Here is a 23,244-nt window from a genome sequence, read left to right as displayed (position 1 = left end):
CAATCTCTCTTGTGCGCGATTAGGCAGGCTTCATATTTTTACTTTGTTTATTTTCTCTTAGACCAGATACACAGCAGCTATAGATTCATACCCGCCTACAGAACAAAGACCACATCGCTAACCCCCATTTGACAGCCATTGCGGCCAAAATCCCTTTTATTTCCGTGTTGAACATTTTACCATCTACCCGCACGCCTCACAACTCCGTCCCTAACCGCTGGTCAAGTTATCGACAAATGAAGTACCAAAAGACAAGATGAGGTGCTTCACACTCATGACCGTTAGGTCTTCTGCTCCACAGCCTTTTCAAGCTGTGACGACGTGCCCTCGGCTGCAGGGGTGCCCGGAGCCGGCGCACCACCGGCACCGGCCGCTGGTCTGAGGGGTAGATCCGTCGGCGTGGAGCCGGGTCCACCGCCAGTGGCGGCACCACCGGAAGCAGCAGCAGCCTTTGCTGCCTCCTTCTTGAGGCGCTTCTTCTCCTTGTCCTTCTCGCGGGCCAGCTTCTTGGCTGCGGCCTTCTCAGCCTCCAACTGCTTCTGCTTGCGGAGCTCTTCGCCACCGAAAGCCTCCCGCCACTCCTCCAGCTTGGAGGCCGGAATCTGCGCAAAGGGACGCTCGGGCTCGCCAAGTGGCGTGCCGGGTTTCAGGCTGTCGCCCTTCCAGACTTCAGGGATACGGAAGGCCGAGTCTTGGCTTTCGTCTCCCTTTGCCAGACCGATCTGGCGGAGGATTGATCGGGCTGTACCAGGCATGTAGGGGAACAGAAGACTGGCGATAAGGTAGAGGTGGTCGAGTGCGAGGGCAATAAGACCGTTGCAAAGCTCAGGATCCTCGTCCAGAAGTTGGTTTCCGAGCTTGTGATCCTGCAACAACTTGTTTCCAAGGGCAGATATCCTGTATAATCACGTCAGCATTTAGACAGTTCACAATGAAAGAATGAGCCTTCGCGGTCCAACATGATGAAGATCAAACATACAACATGGTCGTAGCAAGGCCCGCTCTCAGCTTTGTTGCCTTGAGATTTGAAATATAATCTTGGAGCAACTTGTTGACCTCGGCCTTGTGGTGGTCAAAGGTCGGAACCTCTTTCTTTGCATATTCGGGAACCTTCGCACCCATCTTCGCGTGAGCAAACTTGACCACCCGCTGGACGAGGTTGCCCAAGTTCTTGAGCAAGTCGTTGTTGTTGGCATCAATGAATTCTCTGTAAGACATTGTTAGTCACGTGAAAGGCAAATAGGGGTAGTTATCATGACTACATACTCCCACTTAAACTCCGAGTCACTGCTCTCGGGACGTCTTGACAGCAGGTAGTATCTCCAAACGTCTGGGTCAATGCCGGTTGACTGGGCCGTGTTGCCAAAGACGCCGACACCCTTTGACTTGCTGAACTTTCCACCCTCATAGTTGAGATATTCTGTTGTTGACAGGTGGTTGACCTTGGTCCATGGCTCCCTGGTGCCGAGTTGTGAAGCGGGAAAGATGATAGTGTGGAAACTGCAAGCGGTCAGTACAAGATTACTGCATCCAAGATATTATCGTAGGATCTGAGTACGTACGGAACGTTGTCCTTGCCCATAAATTGGTACAATTTCACATTTTCGGGGTTCTTCCACCACTTCTCCCAGTCTTTACCATCAAGATTGTCCTTATCGGTATATGTCTTGGTAATTGACGGGTATCCAACTTTTTATAGAATTAGTAATTGCTTCACGCAGTGATGGTCCTAATGGAAGTGATCAACTTACTGCATGCATCGAACCAAACATAAAAGACCTTTCTCGCGTACTCTTCTTCATCAAGACCATCCAAGCCCTTTGGAACTGCATAACAAAGAGAATTCTGTCAGAAAGGGGGATATTGCTTGTTATATTGTCGAATAAATAGCACTTACTGGGAACACCCCACTTCAAATCTCGTGAGATACCACGCGGCTTCAGGCCCTTGTCAATCCAAGAATGAGTGATTGCGACACAATTGGAGCTCCAGCCCGATTCTGTTTCTTTGAGCCATGATACAATTTCGTCACCCAGAGCGTCTAACCGGAGGAACAAGTGCCTCGTCCTGCGCTTCTCAGGGGTCGAGCCGTCGACCTTGCACTTGGGGTTTATCAGCCATCCCGTGGCCTTTTGAGCGTCGTCCTCTGCCGGGGCGCTAGCATCTTTGTCCGGCTCCATTGGGTCGAGGAGGTTACCGCAGGCATCGCACTATTGTTGTACAATTCATGTTAGACCAAGGTTCCCATCATCCGCCAACCCAGCCCAATGGCATAGAGCTACTACTACTACTACTCACCTGATCACCACGAGCACCAGTGTAGTGACACAGACTGCATTCTCCCTCTACGAAACGGTCCGCCAGGAATGTGTTGTGCTCCGGGCGGGCACAAAAAGCCTGGACAGTCTCCTGTTGCTCGATGAAACCATTCTTCCAAAGCTTGCTGAAGATGTCCTGGACGATCTGGGTATGTTCGGGCGTCGGAGTGCGACCAAAGACGTCAAACTCGATGCGGAACCAGTCGTAGATCTCCTTGTGGACGGCATGGTACTTGGCGCACAGCGTGGCCGGGTCGACGCCCTCCTCCAGCGCCTTTGTCTCGGTGGCGGTACCGTACTCGTCGGAGCCGCAAACATATAGGGTCTGCAGGCCCTTGGCCCGGCAGTAGCGTGCAAACACATCGGCGGACTGTGACAAGGTTGTAGCGTCAGCATTGGCATCATGGGTGAACAAAGAGGGGTTTCCCGAGTAAGGCTCACCAAGACACTGCCGATGATGTTGCCTAGATGCGGGACGTTGTTGACGTAAGGGAGGGCGCTGGTGACGAGGATATTCTCCTGGCCATCTTGGGGCAGCTTAGGCTTGCTGTCTGCAGCCATGATGGATATGTTGTAATTTGTGGCTTGCTCTACTTTCTGGTGAAGATACAAAATTGGTAATATCCAGTCATCTGTTTCAAAGGCGGTTGCAACTTTACACGATTGTCTGGCTTATCACTTGCATTGCCATGTACCTGAGTCACGATAATTTTGGCTACCCCAGGGTAAGGAAGTACCTAGCACCAGTCTCAATGCAAGTCAGTCATGGAGGGGCATGTAGTTCAGCGAGGGGCAATTGGTTTACTTTGCGCGACGCGCCGAGCGGGTTAGGGTGATGGTGGGGTCTGTTACTCATCAAAACTGGGCTGGGTTAGGGGTCCAAATAGTGGGGCGTCAAGACATCAGCCGGTCATTAAGAGGAAATCATTTGACGTCATGGTCCCTGAGCTGTCCCGCCCCCCCTTGAAGATTGGACCATCAATTAATTGATTAGTTGACATCTCTTGGAATCAATGAGACAAAATCTATGACTTCAAATAGTCTTTAGCGTCGTTCAAGGTGTGTTGGTCCATAATGGCCAGCTCAGCAAGCCATAAACAGCACAGTTAAACTCGATCAAAGGAAACAAAGTCAAATCGTGTCTTGTACCGAGTATGTTTTGGGTAAAGAAAGGCTTGGCGAGTGATCCCAGCAAGCTGGGATATTGGAGACGGGGACCCTGAGAAGCACCGGATTGGCTTGCAATTCTCGATGGTTGTCGCGATTAACAACAATGCAAAAAGAGATGGCATAAAAGCAAAAAGCTCACAGCTAGGATGGCCACTGACGTAGCTGGAATTGCATCGAACAAAGCGCACACACACACCGTTCTTTTGATTTGATCCAGTCATAGACTCGCCTGGCGCCCTAGTCCCTGATTTTAAGTAAAGCGATACGACCTGAGCTAACAAGGGAGACGAAGGTGCAATGCTACCTACTCCACATATTTATGTCGTTGCTGTCCCACTTTGGTAACGACTTGCTCATTCGTCTATCACTCATACCTTTGCTTTGCCTAGAATTTCTTGTTACTTGATCTCGATTCTTTGCCTTCTTTTTGGCAAACATATACCCTCACACCGCTTCTCACTTCTATACTTTTAAACGCAGAGCTACAACAAAACAACATGGCATCACCCCCGGAAGGTATGTCGCGCGCGACGACGTCGATCAGCGACGATGCAGTTCCCGAGAATGATCCCACTGGGGTTAGTATTTTCCAATTTGTTGTCAGCCTTTTCAGATCGGCATATAATATATAAATGCGCGAAAGATTTAAACAGGAAACACACTGTAGAATGACAAGATCTACAAAAGCTCCACATCGCTAACTCACTTTCACACAGACTGCTGGACTCTTGGCTGAGCGACTCTCGGCATGGAAACATGCCGTTGGCTACCTTGAGGAATTCATGGTCGCTGTGGAAAAGGCGCACAAGACCCAGGCAAAGGAATATGAAAAGGTTCTCAAGAGCATCAGCAAACCCCTGAAGGAGGGTCATCACTTTGACCAGAGCCTCGGTGGCGTCGCAGGTTTCTTTGAGAACATGCGGGTCAACACTGAGGCTATGGTCAACACCAACCTTGAAACCGAAAAGACCATCAAGGGCACAGTGCTGCCCATCATCGAGCGGCTGCACAAGGAAATCAAGCACAAGACCAAGGAGCTGTCTCACGGCGCCCAGAAGAGTGCCAAGGATGTCGAGAAGGCGCGCAACGTCACCCAGAAGCACATTGAGCTGCTTGGCCAGCAGACTGCCGCTTTCGATTCGTCCGGAGCCAAGTTGGACGCCTCTCACGACCCCTACGTCTTGAAGCGGGGTGTTCTGCACCGCCTCAACCAGCAGGTCATGGATGAGAACAACCACCGCAACGACCTGCTTTCGGTGCAGAACAACTTCCAGGCATTCGAGATGCACATAGTCGAGGTCATGCAGCAGGCCATGGAAGCCTTCAACCAGTCCGCTGGTGGTCAGGCCGAGAAGATGCGCGCCTTGTACGCGGATATTCTTGGGGCCGCGCAGAAGATGCCTCCCGACTTTGAGTGGAAGGGCTTTGTTGTGCGCAACAGGGAGAACCTGATTGACCCCAACGAGAACCCGCGAACCGTCGACAGCATAGCGTTTCCTAACATGGACCACAAGGGAACCAATCCCCTGATCGAGGGCACTCTGGAGAGAAAGTCGCGCAACAAGCTCTCATGGGGCTGGTCAACTGGCTACTACGTCGTCACTCCGTCCAAATTCCTGCACGAGTTCAAGGATTCGGACAACCTACGCAAGGACCCCGTGCCCGAGCTGAGCATCTACCTACCCGACGCCGTCATCGGCACGCCAAACATGGAAAAGTTCAACATCAAGGGCAAGGACGTTTCCAAGGGCATCAGCGGCAAGCTCGCAGGCTCTGCCGAGCTGGCTTTCAAGGCGCATACGGCAGCCGACGCCGACAGGTGGTTCGAGATCATTAAGAGTGTCGCCGGCGCCACGGGAGCTAAGCGCGTCAACACGGATGCCAACGCCACGTCAGCTGCCGCCGCCGCCATCTCGTCGCCCACCTCTCCAACTTCACCGACCTTGCCGGCGGAGAAGAACCCCGCCCAGCCTCTGCCTCCTTTGGCTACAGATCAACCCAAGCAGGAATCGGGTGTCACTGGAACCGAGACGGTGACCAGCCCGGATGCCTTATCTCCCAAATCTGCCATGGATTCGGGTGTGGCCTCGCCCCAGACCGCAGGGACATCACCCGCGACGACGCAACCTGTCTCTCCTACGACTGCGGAAGCTCCCAAAGCTCAGACGGTCGTGACGGACCAGAAGAAGCCGCTGGATGCCTAAACAAACGCTTTTTTTGTTTGAAAATACCAAGATGGTGGACATGATGGAGGACGATTCGAACAATGATCGGAGAAAGTCTTTGATGAATGACAGGCAAAACAAATGATTTGAGTCTTGTTTTATGGATGCCGAGCAAGCCGACATGAGATATGCATTGTTTTTTTTTTTTTTTTTTTTTTTTTTTTTTTTTTTTTTTTTTTTTTTTTTTTTTTGCTTTTGGGTTAGTCGTTGTTTGTTTGCTCCCAATGGTCTCATAGGCCATCTAATTATTTGATTTTGTCCTACGGATCCGATGTGTTTATACTCTTTTGCGAAGAAGTGCGGTAAGGTTGATCATTTATTGAGCTGTATGACCTTGGTTGCCTGAAAACGATGCATCTAAATTTTGACAGAGATTTTTATTGGTCTATTGGTCTGAACATTTGTACCCCTTTTTTAGCCGCCTTAAGGATGATCATTCAGGTCAGGCAAATTAAGTTTTTGGGGGGTTCTGCGGCTGAAGAGGCAGAGTGAATGCCTTACGTATGGTCCGCCATTGTTCATCGTCCCGGTTGGACCAAAGAGGGCGTCCAGAGTTCCCTTGAAATTCCCTCAACTGGAAAGTATCATATGCACAACGATAAGCAAAGCACAGCCTGACCATGTATCATCCCTTTTGTACTTTATACCCGCTATCGCCGTTTCTCCTTTTTTTTACACAATTGGGTTTTTTTGCATTTGCTAAACTTTACCCAATTGTAGACTAGTAACCATAATCTATCGGGGAGATATAAAAAGAAACACCTTTTGCGCCCAGGCGGGTTTCCACGTGTTTTTTTTGTTCGCCCACGAGGCAGAAAAGACACGTTCGTTCGCCTTGTGTGGGATCCATGCATGTTTTATTTTCTGCGCCCATCTACTGTGGTGTTTTGGCATGCATTTCTCGTTTTTTTTTTTCTTTTTGACACCATTATTTGTTTACTTCCACAAGGAAATACAAAATACCACTTTCCCGGGCGGGCTGTCATCCGATAGGCCGGCGTGGTTCACCGAATATACACCCCGGGCTTAGCCATAAGTTGAACAAAACATAGTCTGTCATGGTTTCTAAGGCGTCCGAATATGACAGCAAAATATCACCACCTAGAACTAGTCTGTTATGTTTTATTGAAGCCAGAACGAGGAGATCTAATAATATGGACATGTCGATGGCAAGTTGTCGAAACATTGTACGGCAGATGGTCAGTCAATCCCAACGTGTGTGACTTATCATGCTTATACTATATATCAGTGCAGCCTTTCCGCCACAACTACGACATGAATGTAGAACGGGACAAGGTTGATCCATACATATCACTCAACGTCACAGCCTTACCAAGTTGACAAGAACGAGAACTTGACGTCGGATGCAACCAGCTTTTAGTATGACCCCCAGTATTGATGTAATAATATGTACATGCAGCTACCCATCCACAATGTCAATGGTTAATCATTTGCTGAGAAAACAAATATACCTGTTGTGATCATTGGCTTAGGGTATGGCAGTAGGCGACGGAAAAAAGGCGCCGCATTCATGCAGCTGTTATTGGTGATGAGCCTCAAATCTCTCCCTTCCCCAACAGAGGCAAATATTGATTGGAAGATTTGTTAGTATATATAGGACGAATACTCTCTTGTTATGCTCTCATTTTATTTGGGGGACCAGACCAGCGCCTGATTTAGGATCACGCTCTCCTAATGATCGTTATATCGCAACAAAAAAAAACAAATAAATAACATCATCAAGTCGAGCCATTGAAAATGACCAAGAAGTGGGAAAAACACCGGCACCGCATCAAGAGGCTGTACATAGACGATAATAAGCCTCTACATGAAGTTCAATCCATCATGAGAGAGCAACAGAACTTTAGAGCATCGTAAGTTCTTGAAATAGAAAACCCAATCTCTCCTCGATGCATCAATGAAGCTCGGAATGTGAAAGAAAAGGGGGTCATACCACTTACACCACCACTCGAGAGGGACACAGAACAAGAGCATACCGCCACCGCTTCATGAAATGGGGTCTGTCGAAATACAGCCCGCAGCGGCGACGAACATCCACCAGCTCTGCCGGCTCATCGTACGACGTGCCGGAGCCGACAAGGCCAGCAGCTGTTTCGTTGTGGCCCAGCATATCTTACCCCCAGGCGGAGCCAGCCTCTCCGTTGTTTTCGTCTCCCGAGATGAATAGTTATGCGCAGGTCTACTCCCCCGAGAGCACAACCAACCCACCTTCCCCAGCCCAGATCGGCACGTACAACGACCACCCACCACCGCCACCCACAATCGTCTACCCGCCTTCTCCTCCACGGCAGACCTGGGTCGCCCCGTCCCAGTCGCTCATTCCATACCAGCAGCAGAGCGTAGACTGCAGCGGCGGCGTCAGCTGCGTCCTGCCTCCCATCAGAGCCGCACAGTGGGGAGAATGCCCCTGTCCGAGCTGCGTGTTTCCGTCCCCGGCGACGGCCGCGTTGCCGAGCTTCTGGGAGGTGAGGGCGCGGGATGGCGGCGGCGTCGGCGGGTCGTTGTTTTTGTGTGGTTTGGAGGAGGAGGAGGAGCAGTATGTCGATGTGTGCTTTCCGCGGGTGCAGGATGGTTTTGTGAGTACGTTGGTTCAGGAGTGATCTTTTTGCGTCTTTTGATTTCGTTGTAAGAAAGTTAAATCTGCGGGAATGAATACAATGTGATAAACTAATATATTTGGGATTCGGTTTATGGGCTCAGGTCTAGATGTCTACTTACCTTGTTTTAATGCCATTCTCCACTCGATTATATATGCTTTCTTTATTCTACAAGTCTTTTCACCACATACAAAGTATACTGATACACTATAGTATTACATTCCCAAGAACCGTCCAATGAACAAATCTCATAGAGAAAAAAAAGGAAAAGGAAAAAAAAAAACACCCACCCCCAAAACTCAAGCAGGGACGTACGGGCTCTTCCTCACGGCATAAAAGTAATTCCCAACCTTCTCCGACCCAGGCACGGCCTTCCACCCCAGTCCAGGAACGTAAACGACGCCCTGGCACCTCTCAACCGAACCATTACCCGTCCAGCCCTCCGACGCCGGGCGGGAGGCAAAATGCGCGCGCAGCTCCTCGACATCGACGTACTTTTGCCAATCGTGAGTGCCGGGCGGGACGATTCCCAAGACGTGCTCGGCGGCCAGGATGGTGGTGGCCCACGAGGTCCAGGTGCGGGCCATGGTGCTGAGGACGAGCCAGCCGCCGGGGCGGACGAGGGCGCCGCACCGCTGCAGGAACGCCGACGGGTTGTCGACGTGCTCGAGCACCTCGAACGTCGTCACCACGTCGTACTGCTGCTGCTGCTGCTTGGCCGCCGAGGCGTCCGACAGGGCCTCGACGCTCGAGTGCAGGTACGTGAGCTTGGCCTGGACGGCGGGCGTCTCGCGGCGCAGGTGAGCCCGCGCCACGGCCAGGACCTGCGAGGACGCGTCGATGGCGGTCACGGACGCCGCGGTCGGGAGCCGGGCCGCCGACTCGGCAAAGATGCCACCGCCGCAGCCCACGTCAAGGTAGTGCAGGCCTTGGCGGGGTTGCGAGGGTTGGGGTGATGAACCATCGGTTGGTGGTGGTGGTGGTGGCTCTGAGGCGTGACAGGAGGCGATAAAGTCATGGCGGAGAGGGTTCATCAGGTGCAACAGGCGTGAGGGGCCATGAGAGTCCCACCATGTCGAGGCAAGGGCGTCAAAGTGCGAGACTTCGGATTGGTTAACGGTATTAAGGGTCGGGTCATTGTTGCTCGTTGTACTGGCGTGGTCTTGTGATGATGGTGTCGGTGATGAGAAGAGGACGGCTGAGGTTTGAATCGACCTTGCCCGTGGTTGCAGATGCGTTATTCCCTGTGACAACGGGACATCGACTACCCGCGGAGTTGCCCGAAGTAGTAGCCGCGCAGCGTTTGGGGTTGAAGTCCTCAGCAGAGACGCCATTGCTGACTGAATGCGTATGGACTCGGTGTCCCCGGGTCGCCTTTGTCACTGCCTCACTGTTGCCTTGTGTAAATTATCAATGATACACCGTGATTGATCCAATTAGCAACCAGATCATCAACCTCTTCGCATTCCCCGTACAATTCCATGAAAGAAAGTAGAAAAAAAAGAATGGCACAGCTCCAGGGAATCACGTGTCTTTGGAGCTTTTGTCCAGCGAACGCGCCGCAGATTTCAAGCCCCCCTGTACGTCACCTTACCGGGGAAGTTTTTCTAGCGGCTCGGCGTATCAATGTGGGCCCCATCCCATGTGCGCTAAAATTGGTTTTGCCAGCACCAGACCAGCTTCCAGCTTCAGCGGGCCCGAGTCGCAATGAGCTCACTTAGAGGGACCCCGCGGCGTACCAGCGGGCGGGGTTTTTCCATGCGAAGAAAATCGAAATCGACCTAAATAAATTACTTACTGTGTTAATTGTCAGCGCCTCGGCCGAGTTTGTCAGCGAGGTCCGATTGATTAATTAATGATTATGTTGGAGCGATGAGAGAGTGGGAATGGGGTCAGAGGGAGAGAGATTATAAGGAAACGGAAAACGCAAGTCTATTGTTTATACAATACACTACCACTTGGTATTTTACTTGATCCTTTAACCTTACCTGGGCAGGCGAATAATTGAACGTGAACCAGCATCCAATTCCATCCCAGATTCACAACCCGAACTAAAGGCCGAGGCTTAAGGACGAGATCCCGACAGATACCCCTAGTCCGCTGGCCAAGGTACCCTAATAATCCTATCAGCTCCGATTCGGCACTCCAACGTCTTCTGCCGCAGTTGCATCCGCGTCCCTGCATCCCACGCGGTTCAAGTCACTACCAGCTTTACGGGAACCACCACCATCACCTCTTACAAAAAAAAAACATTTGTTTCCTTTTTGCGCCACCTCGACAAAAACAATCAAGCAAGACCAGAAATTTGCGATTATTCTATAGTTTAATTGGGTCACAGACTACAGAAGCTTGCGCAAAATAATAATCTCTCGAGGAGGCCGAGGTGTCGACGGAACCCCTTCAGATTTAAAGGAGTCATAACCAGAGAGACACAGGGAGCCAAGACTCCAAATCCATACTACCCAGGATTCTTATATACCACACACACACCCCCTACAACAAAAACAGACACAATGCCTTCCACAGACAGCATACCAAAGTCAAATTTCGACTCGATCCCTGATGTGATCCAAGCATTCAGTGAGAGCCACCACCCAACCTCCCGCCCGCCCCCCGCTCCCATTTCCACCCCCCCAAAATCCGCACACCATATTTAACAACGCACCTCCCCTTTAGAAAACGGCGAGTTCGTAGTCGTGTTAGATGACCCGTCCCGCGAGAACGAAGCCGACCTGATCATCGCGGCCGAGTCGGTCACGACAGAACAGATGGCGTTCATGGTGCGGCACTCATCGGGTCTGATCTGCGCCCCGCTGACCGCGGAGCGCACCACGACGCTCGACCTGCCGCAGATGGTGACGCACAACGCCGACCCGCGCGGCACCGCCTACACCGTGTCGGTCGACGCCGAGCACCCGTCCACCACCACCGGCATAAGCGCGCACGACCGCGCCCTGGCCTGCCGCATGCTCGCTGCCCCCGACGCCCAGCCCTCGCACTTTCGCCGCCCCGGCCACGTCTTCCCGCTCCGCGCCGTCGCCGGCGGCGTCAGGGCCCGCAGGGGACACACCGAGGCCGGTGTGGAGCTGTGCAGGCTCGCGGGAAAGAGGCCCGTCGCGGTCATTTCCGAGATTGTCGACGACGGGGTGGAGGTGGAAGGGAGGGCGGTGCGTTCGGCGCCGGGAATGCTGAGGGGTGACGAGTGTGTGGCTTTTGCGCGGAGGTGGGGCCTCAAGGTCTGCACCATTGAGGATATGATTGCCTATGTGGAAAAGACGGAGGGGAAGCTTGAGACGAATGGGTCGGGTTGAGGCGGCGGTTGTGTGTGTGTGTGTGTGAGAGTTGTGATTTAGGTTGATTTGTCGGGCAAAGGGGGGATATGGGTTAGGGGGGTTGGAAGGATGTTGGAAGTTGGATAATAAATGGACGAAAAGAAAAAAAAAACCTCACAGGATGCTTAATACCTTCACATCCCCTCTCTTGTCTTGGGCGACGGTATTATCCGCTTTGTGAGAGGACATGGCTCAAGCTTTGATATGGTTGGCATGCTGTATCATACATGCTTGGGTCAGCCGGAAGATAGACAAGCTCTGTGTCGATATACCAGACCGGCAGGAAGAATCAAAATCAAGGAGCCGGTCTATGCCGCGAGGCAACCAGATTATGATATTCTCTACTCTACCCAATCTAGACTAGATAGTTGACCTGCATACTCTCTACACTACATCGCATTGTTGACAAGGTCACCTCATCGGACAATATGACATCCCGTTGTATCCTGGTAACGGATTAGGGAGCCTGCCAAAGTATATGACCGACTATCCACCACACGCCCATCCCCGCGATAGATCATCATGCCAAAAACGCCGCAAAAAAGTTGGTAGAAATGACCGCATCTCGCAAGATGCTCGGATGCTTTGCACGCTCAGGTGCCATTACGTGTAAATGCAACATAACGTACCAAAGGACAACACAACCCCAACCAATTCCCATGCATGTACGCCAATCTACTCTGGATTACATGCCGATGATCCTCATGGCACCATAACCCAGAGTCACCGACACAATCAGTGTCAATATGCTGCTCGGTACACCCCTGCTGATAAAGTGCTTGACCTGGAGGTACCTCTGGCCTGTGGCATCCTCCTTCATGATGGCAGCTGTCAAATGTCATGTGTCAGCGATTGAAACAATATACTAGGCAAGGGAACAAAACCAAAAAAAAAAAAAAAAAAAAAAAAAAAAAAAAAAAAAAAAAAAAAAAAAAAAAAGAAATTAACAAAACTCACTCATATTAGGGAATCCACTGGTCGGCAATCCCATCGCGGCGCTGCACATCAATACGCCAGCCATGACAAGCAAGTTCGGGTGCGGCTCTTCCATCGCTGCACCAACATCGTACACGAGAGGCAGAAAGATCAGAGCCGCCACCGTGTGGCTGATAAAAGTCGCAATTACCAAGATGAGAGAAGAAAACACCACCAACACCCCGTACAGGCTCATACCCTCGACCCGACCCGTGATGTCGTTGGCGAGTGTGTGCAGCAGACCCGAGCTGCGAACAGACTTGCCGAGCGCCAGACCACCAGCTGCCAGGATAATGATAGTCCAGGGAAAGTTGTTGAAATCCTCCTTGGTCAGGAGCCCGATGCCGAAGAAGATAACCAACGGGATGATTGCGATGACACCCATGTCACCAAAGACACCCTCGAGCTGATGGCTAGCACACCACAACGCAATGGTGCTGATGGTCACGATCGATACGAACCACTGCACACTGCTAAAGGGCTCCTTGACAGGCCTAATGGGCACAATCTTGGTGCCCTTGCCGGGCTGGAAAGTGACCATGAGCAGAACCCAGATCAACGCGAGCGATACTAGTCCGACGGGGATTACAATAAAGAACCAGTCTCCCCACGTCGGCTCTGGAGTCATGATGCCGATGGCGACCACATTTTGAGGCGATGCAATGGGGGAAAGCATGCCGCCAATGTTTGCTGACAGGGCGATGCCCATAATGAGGGCTTTGGACATGGGTGAGCCGGTAGGTAGGTTGCGAAGCATTGGCTATGTATCGTCGGAGTTAGCATATGCCACCAAGTATGTCCTTTTGCCGTTGCCAAACCTGCACAGAAGCATCAGGTAGACACTCAACCTACCTCGATAATACCGTAGCACAACACTGGTGCTGCAACGTTACTAATGAGCATACTGGCAAACGCCGAGACGAGCATGTTTGCAATGAGCACGGTGCGCGGTTGAGTTCCAGCCTTGCTGAGCACAAATGTTGCGATGCGCTTGTCGATCCTACACTTTGAGAGTGCAGCTGCCAGTGTGAAGCCTCCGAGCAACAACATGATTACGGGTGTCCACATGGACGAAAACACCATAGTCGTAGCATCCTTGGAGGAAAGGCGCTGGGTGCCGTCATCAGACCGTACAACACGGAGAATGATGCAGAGGAACGGGATGGTGAGGGATGTCACGAAGAGGGGAATGGCCTGCATAGAATCGATTTGTTAGTTTTTTGAAGTTAGTTTGCAAGTGGCTGTACAGAAATAAAACCAGAAAAAGGGGCTTGCTTCATCACTCAACGTACCTCGGTTGCCCACATCATACTGGCAAACACCAAGATTGCCAAGCAATTTTGTTGCTCCGGGCTCTCCATGATGGGGAGGACCAGGAATGCAGTAAAGATGGCCAAAATAATCACCAGGGTCAGCAGGGACGTGCTGACCAGCCACGTTGGAAGCTTGAGTCTACCGATCGGCGTGGCAATCTCCTTGATCGGTATGGCATTCTCCTCGTCGCCCTGCAGCCTGGCGGCTCCCGTGGCGATGTCTCCGCCAAGCAAGGCCCTGCCCAAGCTTGCAGCCTCGGCTCGCCGCTCCATACCAATCATGTCACGCCAGACCGTGTTCCTCTCCCAGACGACGTGCTCGCGAAGATGCGAGCGCAGATCCCTCCTGGCAATGTCGATGTCCCCCTTGGTGACGAGATTGGCGTAGGCATGCTCCATCTTGGAAACGTTATCCTCGACCGCCTTGGTCGCCTCGGGGACGAATGGAGGGGCCGACTCGACGACCTTCTCCATGTACTTTTGCCTCAGCGACCTGTTGCAAATTTTGTCGAATTTCTTGAGAACCTTGCGGAAACCCGTCTTGTTGAGCTGGATGTACGACTTGAGCTCGCAGAGCTGTACGTACAGGGCCACTACTCTGCGCTTCAGCATAATGTCGGACGAGTAGAGGGCTGCCTGCTCGGCGTAGTCGTCAAACGCAACGGTGCTTTGTCGGCGAGACCGCGTCAGCTCAGCCGAAGCCGTCATATCCGTTATGGCACCATTGCCGGCGGCGCCGATCGTCTTTCTCCTGCCAAAGCTCACGCGACGTTTCCTAGCGAGGGCGGGAGTGTTCTCGTCGTCATTAGAGGCGTCGTCGCTATCATCCTCCCCGCCGTCCTCGGTCGATTGATGGCTGTGCATGCTGTGCCTTCGGTTTTCGACCAAAGCCGACGCGGACTGTGTGGGGTCGTGCGTGACGAGGCGACTCGGACTACCTTCGTCTTCATCTTCTGAAGCTCCAATATCTTTGAGCAGCGAATTGACCTCGTCCAGCAGCTCCTGCTCCTTTACGGAAAAGAATGACGAGATCTTTTCAAGCTCGACATCCAGGGCGCGTGTAAAGACCTTCTCCGGATCCTCATCATTTCCGATGAGGGGTCTCGATTCCGCATCTGTGCCTATAGATTGGTTGATGGATTTTTCGAGCTGGTAGATACTGATTTCGCGCGCAAGGATGTTAGCTACATTTATCGAGTGCCAAGTCTGGAGGGGGAGAGGGGAGATGTAGCAGGCAGCACCAACAGTTTTTTGAGATTGCTGTATGCTATGTAGTGACTGCTCCAGTCCGGAACAGCATTGAACTGGATGCTGTGGGAGAATTTCATATCGTCCTGATCCTCGAGCCACCGACGCTTGGCGGCCCTTCTCTCAAGCTTTTCGTTGCTGTTATCGGGTGCGGAATCTGGTGGAGTAGTAGCTGAGGTCTGACTGCGCGAGGAAAGCTCCTGGAGCTCGTAGTCGTGTGTGTCGTCGCGGTAGTTGTCTGAATCACCAGATAGTCGACCAGTCAATGGTTCGTTTCTCAAATTGCCTTGCCCTCCTCTGCTCCGCCGGTGACGTGCGTCCTGTTGCGATGCAAGGCTGATAGGTGGCTGAGGTTGCGACGTTGGGCCGAAACCGGGGCTGGTGGAATCGCAGTGGAGCGAGGAGGGAAGGTCGGAGAGAGGTCGGGATGGAATGGTGATTTAATATTGGCGCCTTTTGTCCTTGGGCGCCAACAAGTATGTGTACGGGTTGGTTAGGTTAGGTGGTAGACAGAAATAGCATCACCAACCAATATGCAGCTACGTAGGATTTTCTCCGGGTTTCCACTATCTGTCTTCTTACTCGTTATTGTTACCTTGAGGCTGCCTGTGGTACAAGAGAACCAATTTTTGCGGCGCGACACGAGTTGCGAACTCTCGGTCTTAGATCGTCAGCAAACTGAGACATGCAAGCTACAGGGACCCAGCTGGAACCTGCCGCAAATTAGCGCGAAGCTACCCGCCTGGCCAGTGGAATGTCGGCGCTCCAACACGTGTGGGGAACCATTTCAGTGAGGCGGGCAATGATGCATATCACGCTAACTCAGCCTGCAGCGCTGCCGAGAAGTAGGAGCGGTCTTGTGACTTTTTGCCATAAATGTCACTCGTTGCAGGTCCTGAATTGACTGCCGTTGTCTCATTAGATCCGTTTCTGTTGTGACGATGTGTGATGAAAACTAGAGTGCAATACTTTGGTGTTTGCAACTGGGACGACTGCACAACGCCTTTGTTGCAAGGATGATGATTCGCATGACAATGTTTAAGCCCGGACGCTGCAAGCCTGTTTGATTTTGATTTGTTCTCTCTCTCACTATCTCTTTATTTCATTAAGCAAAGTACATGTCAGAAATGATTTGTGCCGCCATCATGCCCTTTCAGAGCCATGAGTCTCCTTAACCCATCGATCAAGATGACAAAACCACCCGCCAGATAATACGTGCTCTTACATAACGACACAAGCGCATTGCCACCACCTTCCACTGGGGTCTTTCATACATGAGGTCTTTGCGACCCGGGAAACCAGCCCGATGGGGTTGTCTATTTGTTGGGTTTGCATTTTTTGAGGTTGTTGGAACAAGTCCCAAATTTGCTGTTTCTTGTGTGCTTTCGGTGTTAAGCCCTAGTGCAAGGTCTAGATTGATGTTTTGACGTTGACGGTCGACAGACGATCAGGGCACTATATTTATAGCACTAGGGCATGCGGTTAGTCAACTTCGTTTCGTTACTCACTTGGACCGACTTTGAGGCCGTTGTGGATGCCTGTCAAATTGTGACATGTTCGGCCTGGGTGAGATGCTCATCGTCTATATCGTGGTATCACTATCTATAAAGCCATCTAATATCGTACAAAGTAGTAAAGGCCAACAGTATAATACAGTTGAAAACCTGTCGAGCTCTCAGCCCTGCCGGAAGGCATCGTAACAAACAAATTGCTCTTCCTCGTTAATCACAATCCCTTGGCTGACTGGTCATCAGCAGCAGCAAAGCACATTCACTCACTCATATCGGCACAGCCAACGTTCCCGTGGCAAAACAGTTAATAGCCCACTGGTAACTTCCCAAGAATATGGCACCACCAGCACTGATCCAGGCAACCCTCGGCCCGATGCCACTGAAAAAGGGCCTGACCCCATGATCGCGCAGTATGTTCTTAGTAATGGCGAGGACACCTTCCCTCTCGCGGCTCAGCATAACCCTCGTCTTGAGCACATCAAGCGGCGTCGTCACGGCAGCAGCCACAGCGCCACTGAAGCTCCCGTACAGCGCGCTCTCGGCAGCGCCAACATCCGGCTGCGGTCCGCCCATGGTGACGCCACGGTCGCGCCGGTCACGGCCCCAAGCCTTGAGCGCCTCCCACAGCGGGAACTGAATCACGGTGAAGGGCACCTCACGAAAGACGGTGATGCCCCAGCCACGGTACAGCTCGCGCCAGACACCGACCAGACCGCCGGCACCGTGCCGCGTCGCCAGGATCGACGCCAGCGCCGCCATGCTGCGCCCACCATGCTGACCCGCCTGCGCACGCTGCTTGACCACCTCGGTCGGAACGCGGACCGCGCACGCAGCGATCTCACCCAGGGACGCCGCCAGCATGTGGGTGGCGGCCGGGTTTCCGGTGGTGGGCGACGAGAGTGACGATAGTGCCTGGGAGGACTTGATTCCTTCGTATGTGACGAAAAATAGAGCGGCGCCAGGTGCAGAGCCCCAAAATGCCGAGCCGATGCCCTTGTAGACTCCGCGGAAGCCGCCGGAGGGGAAGAAGCCGGCCGAGGACTGGAGGCGTGTTTTCAGGGTGTCGAGTGGGAACAGGCTCATGTCGACTGTAGTGCCGGCGAGGGCGCCTGCGAGCAGGGCATGCCGGAATGGCGGGTTTGGGTCGGTGGGCGACATTGTGATCGATTTAAGTTTGTTGATTATTTTTCGGGTAGTATGGGAAGATTAGGCGGGACGAGGCCGAGGCAGCCGGAGAAAAAAAAAAAAAAGAGCAACTACTTTAGAGAAGAGGCACAATTTGATGTACTAAAAATTGGCCAGGATAAAATTAAAATAAAAAAATCCTCAAGAGGCTTGCAAAGTCGTCATAGTGTCTTAAATGGGCGATTATGTTTAGAATCTCATGGAGAAGATACTGTTGTTGTCAATGCAATGTTCAGCATATCGAATGCCATATTTTTCCAATTCGGATTTAATTTGCGGTGAAGTTGAGGTCATCCCGGCCTTGCGACGCGAAAATCCGAGCGGAGTCGGATCGGACGCGACTGATAACGGTCCCCGAGCGGCGGTTACGGAGGCAAGGATGGTTGGTTCAAGGGTCTGGAACTGGTGGACTTGGCGGTAGTCACATCCCTGTCGTGAAAAAAAAAAATGTACCAGGTAGGACAGGGAGCTAGGGCCATCGATGGCGCATCGATCAGTGGGAACCCCACTGTAAAGTTGGGGATCAAAGCTATGGTCAAGGCCACCAGAAGACATTCTCCAAAGTTGTAGGATCCAACAACCTAGTGGACTGGGGAAAACTTCCGCACCGTCACAACAGACCGGCTAGCAAAATTGTGATGGAATGTGCACGATTCCGCATGTGTTGCACCAAAGTGCGCGGCCGATCCGGCCCAGCGAGTTCGCCGAGGTCATCCAGGCGCTCTGCCGGCCTCGGATGCAAACGGCGCGCTCCAATACGCCCATACCCGTATCCCTAGCCATCAGCGGAGGTGTCGACTCCATGGCCATGGCATGGTTATGCTCCGAGGTTCGCCGTCTCGACCGATTCATACGCGTGGCCGACCACCGGGTGCTTCGCTTCATGCCCATAATTGTCGACCACGACTACCGCAGACACAGCCACCACGAAGCCAAGACGGTCGCCGACTATCTGCGCCAGAACTTGAATATGAGGCCGATCATGGCAAAGATTATGTGGGACAAGCTTGATAGGGATCGCATGCTCAATCATGGTGAGCCTTCTGGCATGAGCAAGGGCGCTTCGCGAGACGACAGCAGGCTGAAGTCTATCCGTCCGCAGGACATAACAAACTTCGAGACGGTGGCGCGAGAGCAACGCTACCGCATTTTTGCCCAGCAGATGTTGCGTGAACGTTCCATGTCGCTTTTCTTGGCCCACCACGAGGACGATCAGTATGAATGGTTGCTGATGCGTCTCATGGACGGTCACGGCCCGCGCGGCCTAGTCGGAATCCCGGCCGCCAACCAGCTTCCGCACACCCAAGACATTCACGGCTCGTACGAGAGTGGTTTTATAGACGACCAGAAGTTCCGTAATCCGCTTTACAGGATAAATCCTAGCGCAGATGAGAGCAAGGCGATCCGGACCGCCTTGAGGGAGCAGATAACTTATGAGCTCCGTAGTTCATCTCCTTCCAACCCTGAGACGGGCTCTGCCGTACGCGACTACCTCTATTCTCTTACTGGCGCTGAGAACGGCCCCAAAAGAGGAGTCCCTGAGTTGGAACCGTGCCAGGTAGAGGACGGGGGTACCATGCTGTATCGGCCGATGCTCGAATTCTCCAAAGACCGCATCATTGCGACGTGCGTGGAGAATGGTGTCCCATGGTTTGAGGATAGTACAAACAAGGATGTGACACTCACACCGCGAAATGCTATCCGTCACATGGTCAAGCACCACACTATGCCCGTTGCGCTGCAAAAGCCAGCCGTTCTGGCCATGTCCCACCGCATTAGGCGTCGATTGGAGCTACAGAATCAAGAGGCAGACCGGATTTTTAACCGGCTAGTTCTCTACGAGTTCCACCCCAATGTCGGGTCCATCATGGTTGAATTTCCCAACCTCCGCCGCCCCGGTCCGCGCCGGAAGCACTCCATATACACGGCCCGCTGGCGTCAAGTCGCCCTAGAGAACAAGACGATAGCCGCGGCCCAAGCCTTCCGCCGCCTCCTGCGTATCGTCTCCCCACAGTCCGCCTTGCCGACTGCAGAGGACTTGCAGCCCTTTGTGGGTCGAGTCCTCCCTTCTCTCGCCGAGACAACCACCGGGGAGGGACCGACCAGTCCTCCCAAATCATTCGTCATCAGCGGAGTGCACTGCGTCCCCATCCACCCTAAACCCAAAGACCCGAATCAGAGATTGAGGTGGCAGCTTGCCCGGGCGCCTCATAACTCTCCAGCCCGCGAACCCCTCCCCTCGGTTCTGTTCCGCAGCCGCGTATCGGCTTGGGACTACCCCGACAAGAGGCAATGGTGGTGCTCTCCCGAGACGATCCACGGCAGCCCGGGCGCCGTCTCGCGCCGCTACCGCTTCCTCCCCTACGACGGCGGCCGCTTCTGGGTCTCGGTCCGCCACCGCCTGCCCATCGACGTGCACATCGGGCCCCTCGCCCTGCCGTACCTCCGGCGCTTCCGCGACGCCCTACCCGACGACGCCTCCCGCCGCCGCCTCGACGACCTGCTCAAGCGCTACGCCGGCAACAAGGTCCGCTGGACCCTCCCGGCCGTCTACGTCTCCGGACCCATCTCCTGGGTCCAGGATCCCGACCTGCAGGAGCACCCTTACACGCGGCCGAGCCGCGCGCGACAGGAAGAAATCATGCGCTCGATCCAGTCCTCCCGCGACGAGAAGCACATCATCTCGCTCCCGACCATGGACATGTGCCTGCCCGGCCTCGACTACTGGCTGCGGTACGAGTTCCGCTTCCGCAAGGTCGATCGCGCCGTGCCCCGAAGTCTGGAGCGCACGAGGATCAACACCATGCTGGCCGTCGTCGGATTCGGGCACAAGCAGGGCACGCGCGCCGGCAAGAGGCGCACGGGGGTCGCCAGCCCGAGAAGGAAGGATACGGTGACGAGGGCAAGGAAGGCGCCGATCGTCAGGGGCGTTGCTGCGCCTGGGAGGGCGGCGGCGAAAGGGAGGTTAGCCCACGTGGGCACGACATAGACGACGTTTGAAAAGCATCTTGGCGAGAAGCAATAGTAGCTGGGTCGCTTGGAGATGCGTGTATTTGTATTCTCAACAAAGAATGTATCATACTGTCTAGTACAAATAGCCTAGCAGACAACATCAGAATACCCTTTTTGTTTTCTTGTGGCAATAACACAAAGTGATCATGGCTGAACAAATCAAAAAAAGGCATCGCTTTGTTGCTTGTGATTGTATGCTATCTACTAGACTTAGTCCGGTTTGCGCACATCGTTCAGCCACTGCCTGTTCCCGTGGCTTTCTCCTTTGGTCGCTTCTCTCAACAACGTCGAGCTGTAGGTAAGGCCCAAGATTCTGAGCCTCGAAGAAAGTTCCTGTTACTGCTGCGCATCTTTGAAAGTTGTTGCTCCCGAAGCAGTCTCGAGTGGTGTAACGGTCGCTACTTGAGTATTGATGCAAGCAAAGCTTCCTCAGAATTCAAACTGCCTTGGGTTGAAGATTCCGTGCTGGATTCAACCCCAACGAAGTGTTCGTCTGGGTCCACAATACGGAGGGGTCCCTCATCTCCTTCTTCGCCTTCCTCTTCCTCCTTGATTGCCGTCTGTTCATAAGCGGCCACTCTGTCATCGGCCCAGGCTTTCACTCTGGGATCAACAAAATCCCTTGTGTTGACAGGCGTCAGGTCCACCCATCTACTACTGTCATCATCTTGGGTGCTGCTCTCCTGCTCGATGATATTATTGATAATATGGTCCTGGTTAGAATCCTGAATCCTGTTTTCCTCAATATTACTGTCTTGGACGCCATCGTATGGGAAGGTAGCTTCCGGGCCAAACTCATCAATCTGGAACAGGGCTCTAGCTGCCGGTTGGGGCGCTTGGCTCAGTGCCCAGAGTTGGACCGCTGCTTGATTTACTGAGATATCCAGGGGGTCGCTGTCATCTTCGGTCTTCAGAGCACGGTTCAGAGCTTGGCGCTTCGCCGGCGATTGTAAATCCACTGACTGCGTCCTGGAAGATTTCGGTGGCTTTTCCGACAAAGCGGGCGTCGCCGTCTTCCCCCGCAAGTCTTCGTTTCCCGATCCCACGATCACCTCTCCCGTGGTCCCTGGAGTCACCTTCTTGATCTTGTAACCGGCAGGAAGTGATCTAGCTAAACGAGCAATTGGATCGGTCTGAGTCCTGGCTTCTTCGATAGTGTCGTGGATTTTCTCGAGGCGCTCAAATTCGGGCATCGTGCGATCCATGACCTCGAAACCGAGAAAATCGACTACCACACTGTCTTCGTTCTCCTCCAATGCTTCGATGGCTTTATTCATGATCCACCAGCCATTATTTGAACCGAAACCTTCCAGCTCGAGCATTCTCAGAAAGCCCCTGAGCATTTCTCGTGGCATGAAATTTCCCGCTGATGGCCAGTCGACGCACGCCGTCCGGTGGAAGCTCAGAGGGTATCTCGCCCTGATGGACACGGCACGCAGGTACAGCCACCACAGGTAAGCCTTTTGGGGGCGGCGGTTATTCAAAAATGTCAACCGACGGTTGTGCAGCCTGCTGAACGGCTGGTCTCTGTCGTGCTCGTCAGTCCAGGCAAATGTTGGATCGTTGTCCGAGACATTGATGAGCACAACGACCTTGTATTCCTCACGCGAGGGGTCAGCAATGTCCTCATCAGGGACGATCGCGATGAAGCCGAGTTCGAGGGCAAGGTCCAGTGGCTTCGGGATGAGTAGACTGTTTCGAGGAGTTCGTAGGATACCTGGATCTCCCGCCGGGAAACCGAACAGGGCCTCTCCGTGTTCCCAGACCTCCATGTAAACGAGCGAAACACCGGTTATAGCATACTCGCGCACCTAGCGGGCGCCTATGGGGTCAAAGTAGCGGTCTTTGTGCCCATTTTTGCTATGGAAGCAGTACCTCCTCCTGAGGGAGTACATGGGGTCGTCAGTACTGTCCTGGGGGCTAGGTAGCCTGTCTTTCCTATCGCTGATCCTGTCCATGGTGCTCACGTTGCTGCTACTTGGTAGGTGATTCCGGCTAGATTGATGATTCTGGGGATAAGCCTGATGAAGCTATGAAATCGGCCTGGCACTAGGATACACTGTGCTCTTGGTGGATGATGTTGGAGATACAAAGTGGTGCCATGAATATCAAATAAACTGGTATGTAAGGAAGGAAGGAGAATCAAGAAACATGGAGACAAAACAGAAAGAATATTGGTTGACATCAGATCGCTGCTGCGTTTCTGCTTGGGTCCAAGGCAGGAGCAAAGGGGATAGGAACTCAGGCCAGACCAGTTTAAGAGGTTTAAGTAGAAGCAGCTTTGTTTTGGTAGGAACATCAAGTAAATGGGACAACAGCATGCTTATGGGTAAAAAG

General features: G+C 52.9%; 9 protein-coding genes across 9 annotated transcripts; 4 read left to right on the top strand and 5 right to left on the bottom strand.

Annotated features, from left to right (window-relative positions):
* Positions 1-34: 34 nt before the first annotated feature.
* On the bottom strand, positions 35-3,008 carry PgNI_08198 (uncharacterized protein). Its single transcript, XM_031128197.1, has 8 exons — positions 2,760-3,008; positions 2,299-2,688; positions 1,898-2,210; positions 1,752-1,826; positions 1,563-1,689; positions 1,267-1,500; positions 980-1,207; positions 35-897 (listed from the first exon to the last, which is right to left on the bottom strand). Exons 1-8 carry the CDS (start codon positions 2,877-2,879, stop codon positions 282-284), a joined length of 2,103 nt encoding a protein of 700 aa, XP_030978539.1. The 5' UTR covers positions 2,880-3,008; the 3' UTR covers positions 35-281.
* A 977-nt stretch (positions 3,009-3,985) lies between these two features.
* Positions 3,986-5,692, top strand: PgNI_08197 (uncharacterized protein; the record flags this gene model as incomplete). The annotated part of the gene is made up of 2 exons (XM_031128196.1): positions 3,986-4,066; positions 4,205-5,692. 2 exons carry the CDS (start codon positions 3,986-3,988, stop codon positions 5,690-5,692), a joined length of 1,569 nt encoding a protein of 522 aa, XP_030979433.1.
* A 1,722-nt stretch (positions 5,693-7,414) lies between these two features.
* On the top strand, positions 7,415-10,062 carry PgNI_08195 (uncharacterized protein). Its single transcript, XM_031128194.1, has 2 exons — positions 7,415-7,587; positions 7,698-10,062. The coding sequence occupies exons 1-2, from the start codon at positions 7,472-7,474 to the stop codon at positions 8,332-8,334; spliced, it is 753 nt and encodes a 250-aa protein (XP_030979432.1). The 5' UTR covers positions 7,415-7,471; the 3' UTR covers positions 8,335-10,062.
* On the bottom strand, positions 8,631-9,665 carry PgNI_08196 (uncharacterized protein; the record flags this gene model as incomplete). The annotated part of the gene is made up of 1 exon (XM_031128195.1): positions 8,631-9,665. One exon carries the CDS (start codon positions 9,663-9,665, stop codon positions 8,631-8,633), a length of 1,035 nt encoding a protein of 344 aa, XP_030979434.1.
* A 238-nt stretch (positions 10,063-10,300) lies between the features above and the next one.
* Positions 10,301-15,801, bottom strand: PgNI_08193 (uncharacterized protein). Its single transcript, XM_031128192.1, has 6 exons — positions 15,197-15,801; positions 13,931-15,110; positions 13,491-13,832; positions 12,621-13,398; positions 11,008-12,491; positions 10,301-10,911 (listed from the first exon to the last, which is right to left on the bottom strand). Exons 1-5 carry the CDS (start codon positions 15,277-15,279, stop codon positions 12,349-12,351), a joined length of 2,526 nt encoding a protein of 841 aa, XP_030978584.1. The 5' UTR covers positions 15,280-15,801; the 3' UTR covers positions 10,301-10,911; positions 11,008-12,348.
* PgNI_08194 (uncharacterized protein) lies at positions 10,845-11,642 on the top strand (the record flags this gene model as incomplete). The annotated part of the gene is made up of 2 exons (XM_031128193.1): positions 10,845-10,911; positions 11,008-11,642. 2 exons carry the CDS (start codon positions 10,845-10,847, stop codon positions 11,640-11,642), a joined length of 702 nt encoding a protein of 233 aa, XP_030979282.1.
* Positions 15,802-16,977: 1,176 nt separating the features above from the next.
* Positions 16,978-17,868, bottom strand: PgNI_08192 (uncharacterized protein; the record flags this gene model as incomplete). The annotated part of the gene is made up of 1 exon (XM_031128191.1): positions 16,978-17,868. The coding sequence occupies one exon, from the start codon at positions 17,866-17,868 to the stop codon at positions 16,978-16,980; it is 891 nt and encodes a 296-aa protein (XP_030978524.1).
* Positions 17,869-18,538: 670 nt separating this feature from the next.
* PgNI_08191 (uncharacterized protein) lies at positions 18,539-20,884 on the top strand (the record flags this gene model as incomplete). Its single annotated transcript, XM_031128190.1, has 1 exon — positions 18,539-20,884. One exon carries the CDS (start codon positions 18,539-18,541, stop codon positions 20,882-20,884), a length of 2,346 nt encoding a protein of 781 aa, XP_030979435.1.
* A 421-nt stretch (positions 20,885-21,305) lies between these two features.
* PgNI_08190 (uncharacterized protein) lies at positions 21,306-22,679 on the bottom strand (the record flags this gene model as incomplete). The annotated part of the gene is made up of 1 exon (XM_031128189.1): positions 21,306-22,679. The coding sequence occupies one exon, from the start codon at positions 22,677-22,679 to the stop codon at positions 21,306-21,308; it is 1,374 nt and encodes a 457-aa protein (XP_030979436.1).
* Between the last annotated feature and the right edge of the window lie 565 nt (positions 22,680-23,244).

Source organism: Pyricularia grisea (genome assembly GCF_004355905.1).
Source record: "Pyricularia grisea strain NI907 chromosome V map unlocalized Pyricularia_grisea_NI907_Scaffold_6, whole genome shotgun sequence".
Classification (NCBI taxonomy): Eukaryota; Fungi; Ascomycota; class Sordariomycetes; order Magnaporthales; family Pyriculariaceae; genus Pyricularia; species Pyricularia grisea.
Note: the sequence above shows the minus strand (reverse complement) of the source record. Positions and strands in the feature narration are given on the sequence as shown.

What these genes read in the sequence shown, in the direction of transcription:
- PgNI_08198 (XM_031128197.1), bottom strand. Translation starts at nt 2,879, where the DNA reads ATGGCTGCAGACAGCAAGCCTAAGCTGCCCCAAGATGGCCAGGAGAAT. An exon ending in CTGGTGCTCGTGGTGATCAG is followed by an intron (nt 2,211 to 2,298) that starts GTGAGTAGTAGT and finishes GTACAACAATAG; the next exon opens with TGCGATGCCTGCGGTAACCT. An exon ending in GGCCTTGCTACGACCATGTT is followed by an intron (nt 898 to 979) that starts GTATGTTTGATC and finishes GTGATTATACAG; the next exon opens with GATATCTGCCCTTGGAAACA.
- PgNI_08195 (XM_031128194.1), top strand. Translation starts at nt 7,472, where the DNA reads ATGACCAAGAAGTGGGAAAAACACCGGCACCGCATCAAGAGGCTGTAC. An exon ending in CAACAGAACTTTAGAGCATC is followed by an intron (nt 7,588 to 7,697) that starts GTAAGTTCTTGA and finishes AGAGGGACACAG; the next exon opens with AACAAGAGCATACCGCCACC.
- PgNI_08193 (XM_031128192.1), bottom strand. Translation starts at nt 15,279, where the DNA reads ATGAAATTCTCCCACAGCATCCAGTTCAATGCTGTTCCGGACTGGAGC. An exon ending in GTATGATGTGGGCAACCGAG is followed by an intron (nt 13,833 to 13,930) that starts GTACGTTGAGTG and finishes GATTCTATGCAG; the next exon opens with GCCATTCCCCTCTTCGTGAC. An exon ending in TGTGCTACGGTATTATCGAG is followed by an intron (nt 13,399 to 13,490) that starts GTAGGTTGAGTG and finishes GACGATACATAG; the next exon opens with CCAATGCTTCGCAACCTACC.